Raw genomic sequence first — 4,881 nt, forward strand, 5'->3', positions numbered from 1 at the left:
ATAGATGTATTTTACATTTTGTAAATATTATTAAACAGTAAATTTTTTAGAAATGCATTACTTATTTAGACAGATGGGAATGCTTTTATATTCAGTTTCTGTATCAACAACGAATATTATGTATTGCTAAAATAAGACGGAATTTAGGAACAATTAATTTATTTTTGTTTGCATATACAGATGTGCGCAATGTAAATATTTGTTTAGCTAAACACGTGGTTATAAATGGAAGGAGTTGTATTATAAGAATATAATTTTATTATTTGATCTCTTTTTGCAGGGGGCAGAATACTGACAGTAGCTATGAGTCAACATTTATGTTTCCTACCTCTTTCAACATTTTGTAGTGATTTTGGGTGCAGATGAATTTTGTAAATAATAGCTACAAACCTGCATGGGGGGTGATGACAGAAAGAAAACTACTTTTAAAATTTCCATAAGAAGAATCTCAAAACAGATCATAATGAATTCCCCTGTTACAAATTTTTATAGGACACAGTAGTACATTTTTAGAAGTGGGCTACTGATAAAAAAAAATCTGGCAGCGGAGGAGTGAGGGGAAAGAATCTAGGAGGAAGTGAGTTTAAACACTTTGCTTTTGCTCACTTGCTTGGGTTAAGCTGCAGCTACCGAACTTTGGTACAGAAGATGCTGGGTTAGATATCTGCAAGTCCAGGCAGGAGGACTAGGAGAAAGCCTGAAAATCTAACAGCTGGAGTGTGTGTGGTAGCTGCTTTCCTGTGGTAAACTGATTTACTTGTTTAAGGTCTGACCTCATCATCCTGTCAGCATGGGTTTCCACCTACACTGTTAGCTGCAGCTTTCTGTTTCAGCTAGAAGGCTTGAATCATTCACAGTGTACCACAGGCATTGGGGGAGGGGAGAGAAAGCTAGAAAGACTGTTCTCTCGGCACTTGTGCTTTTGTTAGTTCTACAGAGAAGGCGGAGAAACAAGAGATAACAAAGGATTCGTTTCCTTTCTGTGAGAGAAGGCTTTTGTCTTTCCTGCAACGATGTCAGTGTCCAGCAAGAAGGAATTCGATGTGAAACAGATCCTAAGGCTGCGCTGGAGGTGGTTTAGTCATCCTTCTCAAGGTTCGCCCAACACTGGAAGCTGCCTTCAGCAGGAAGGATATGAGCATAGAGAGACCCCGGTTCAGGGCAGGCTGAAGAACCACCCTTGGGATAGAAACAGACTGAAGAAAAGCAATAGTCCTGTCCACCACAATATATTGGCACCAGTGCCAGGACCAGTCCCTGCCTATCAAAGAGACCTTCAGAACTGGCACCAACAAAAACTGATAGAACATCTTCAGACAAATGAAGATACTCCTAAAGCAGTTCCAGAGGAGAATTTGTTCAAAGAAGCCTTTGAAAAACGCTCACAAGATTTGGAGATGATGGTTGATGAAAATATAGAAGATTCTAGAGCAAGGTAGGAGTTTTCGGTAGCATAACTTAAAACCATAGTTTAGGTTAACTTATCCTCTAAAGCTCTCATTTAGTGTTTAAGTAGGTAGTGTTACAATGTTCTCTGAGTTTGTATTCAATCAGTCAGGGTCCTCAAGAAGTCCCTTCTCTAAGTTTACAAAGGAAAACAGTAGTAATACATACGTTTTGACAATTAATGGGGATTTTTGGAGGGGAGGTTGTGAGTTTACTTCTTTTCCATTAAGAATTTTGTTTCAGGTCTAAGAAATGTTTATTATTATTACTAATTGTAAATAACCTCTGTGACTTAGATGTTTGAATATTTGTGAATCTTTGTGCATGAGTAATGAATCACACAGAACTCTTTCTGACACTGTGAGTTAGGCCAACTTTGACAAAATAAAAGCTCTGATTGCTCAGCACATCTGTGTCTGTTCCTTGGTACAATGCTGTCTTAATGTGAGAATATGGAACAGCTTCCTTTGGCATTCTGAGATTTATGTTATATTACTTTCATTGTTAGCTTGCAAGCATGAAAATATTCTGCATAGAGGTAATAAGATGCTACTTACAACAATGAGATCTTTAAGTAGGTAATGGAACATGCCAGCTATTTCAGGACATTACAATTGAATAAAAAGTGATAATATTGTATGATAATATTGTATAATTTGGGTTTCTTTCATGAAACATTTGATTTTGTCTTAACTTTTGTGTCCACCAGTGTTGTTAGAATATAAGAAAATTATATTCTGTCCTCTAATATAATCAAATATAATTTTGCCTAGTGAATCTTTACTAACTTGTTTTTGCTTTTTCACTATCAGAGATTTTCATACTACCAACATGTTTTAGACACAGTTGATAATCTGGGCAGTGTAAGTAATGTGTAGATGTGCCAAAGAAAAATAAATATTTTTATGTATTTTAGATAACATAGCAGTTCAACATACAGCTATGCTAATGTATCTGGAAACCTGGATATTTGGCATGCTATGTCTCTATGTGAGTATAGAAAAAGAAGGACTGGCAAATTGGCTTCCTGATATAAGCTTTCCCAATATATCTAGCTGACAGTGTCTTGCTTTCATAAACTCAAAACAAAATGTCAAAAGTAAAAAACAGCATAACCACATTATGGCAAAAGACAAATGAACAGTCCAGAATGATGCCTTTATAGGAACTCAGTCTTATTGAATTGTAAAAAAGTAGAAGTCTTTATGAAGTGACTTTAATAATAATATTAGATTGTGATATAGACTTCTTTAAAAATAGAGCACATATGTGCAAATTTTTCTAAATATCTTGCGATTGCTCAGGAGAATACTATATAACTGTTGGGATTACAATTTCCATTTGATACAATTAATAAGCCTTTCACAGTAACATAGAGTCCGTACTTTTACATTCAGCAGGCTTTGAAATTTTCTCTCCTTATTATGAGCAATAATCTTTAAAGTTACTTAATTTGAAGCTTAATAAATACATTTAACTCTGTTGTAGAGAAATTTAAATTACTCATTGTGACCACCTAACCATTTTTTTTTTTTTAATGAATCCATAAATTTTTTTTTCCAGCATGGGCATATTTACAAAATATGTGCTAAAAGAAAATGTTAGATAAAATATTAAGTGTAAAGTACAGCCTAGTGATAGTTTATAAAATATGTATTTCTCCTTTGAGTTTATTTCTGACATTTTTCATGTTCTAAAGAAATGTTCTGTAAGTTAGTCTATGGTTTCAGTAGAATGTTAATATTTTCTTAAAATAAATACAGGAAGTGGTTTATAGATGTGCCAAGGATATCTTAGGCAGAAAGGAAGAGTAAATTGAGGATCTTATTAACTTAATATAATAGGTTATTACCCTTTCATTAGCCATTTCAAATCTCTATGTCTTGGTCCATTACCATTTGAGAAGTAGCTTTCTGATGTTTTCTTGGTTATCTAATGCCTCTTTTCTTGAGCAAGACTGAAGATACTGACAAGTTAGCAGCAGGCTGCCATCTTCTCAATATAACTTTAGAGGTTTTAAATAACAGAAAACTGTACTCAGTGTGGAGAATTATTATACTAGTACAAGATGAGGTCTGACACTCAGAGCAAAATAAGACACTTTAAACCTTCCTACTTCTTACAAATATTAGGGGAAATAAACAATGGACTAAATCACAAACTTGCAATATAGCAAACTAAATCACAATTAGCCATAAAAGGGATATTAAAACTAATTTATTAAAGTTATGATAATATGTTGGTTTAGAAAATTAAAAATCCAAATATATTCCTATATAATTGAACTATCAGTATGTAGTACATTTAGGAACAGCTCTGTATCATGGTCCCATACTGTGAGTATGCATATACCAATATGCCTGACATCAAAGACCTGGGCTTAATTATCATTTTATTGTTGTCTGCTAACTCTGCATTTTTACTTCCCCATAACATTTTGCTCAAGTGTTCTTTCTTTAGCTCAACCATAGCATTCCTCCAAAAAAAAATCATGGATCTTATCAGTATAGTACAAGCATGCTTCTTATATGACAAGAGTATTTAGTTATGAAAGCATATATATGTATGTATAATTGTTCATAAATATATGATTGCATATGTACACAGGTAGATATCACATATTAACATTGTGGAACATTATGCTAAACTGCATTTGTTAAAGCAGATGCAATGACTTCCTCTAGATTTGAAGACATTGAATAAAACGCAGATGATCAGTTTATGGGCCAAGAACATACTTTAGTACAAAATTGGAAGTTCACAGTGCTGTTTACTTTTAAGGAATTGTCAAGACCAGGGATTAGGCCTTCATTCTACTTGTTGAGACTTTAGATTTTTGAATAGTCTACCAAATGTACTTTTATGTGACTTTGTATATCTTTGCCAGTGTTGCACTGTTAAAAAGACTCCACATTCCTTCTTCATAGAGTTAGGGATAAAAAAATATCAAAACAGATAACCTGTTTTCATGGAATGTACATTCTAATGAGGAGATAGAGGCAATGAAAATAAATCATAAATATAATATAAAATGGATAAAATATTATGAAGAAAAATAAGTAGAAAAAAAGAGAGTGAAGGGAAGAGTGCTCCTTCAGATCAGGAAGGCTTTTCTGCTGAGGTAATATTTGAGTGGAGATTTTTTTTTTTAAATTATGAAATTGTGGGGTACAGTTAAGGGTTAGGTATACAATTGCGTTTCATTCAGGCACCCTGTTGATATGGGGTGTTTCCCCATTCCCAGACAGATATTTGCTACTGTTAATCCCATCTCCCTCCCCCCACCATAGTTTCCCAGTACGGTCAGTCATTTTCGTATAGTATTGCATTAGATGGTTAAGGTCCATTATATGAGTGAGAACATGTGATATTCAGATCTTTGTTTCTGTGAGAGGTCACTCAGTATTATAGACTCTAGTTCTATCCAGGTTGCTG

General features: G+C 34.1%; 1 protein-coding gene across 1 annotated transcript in view; it reads left to right on the top strand.

Annotated features, from left to right (window-relative positions):
• The first annotated feature begins 664 nt into the window (after positions 1 to 664).
• Positions 665 to 4,881, top strand: part of KLHL4 (kelch like family member 4) — a 146,330-nt gene continuing 142,113 nt past the window's right edge. Inside the window, exon 1 of the mRNA XM_008058753.2 lies at positions 665 to 1,435. Coding sequence (XP_008056944.1) covers positions 1,014 to 1,435 — 422 coding nt within the window. The 5' untranslated portion in view covers positions 665 to 1,013. The remainder of the gene's footprint in view (positions 1,436 to 4,881) is intronic.

This window comes from Carlito syrichta, unplaced genomic scaffold (assembly GCF_000164805.1).
Source record: "Carlito syrichta isolate Samal-C Ts95f unplaced genomic scaffold, Tarsius_syrichta-2.0.1 Scaffold303623, whole genome shotgun sequence".
Taxonomy (NCBI): Eukaryota; Metazoa; Chordata; class Mammalia; order Primates; family Tarsiidae; genus Carlito; species Carlito syrichta.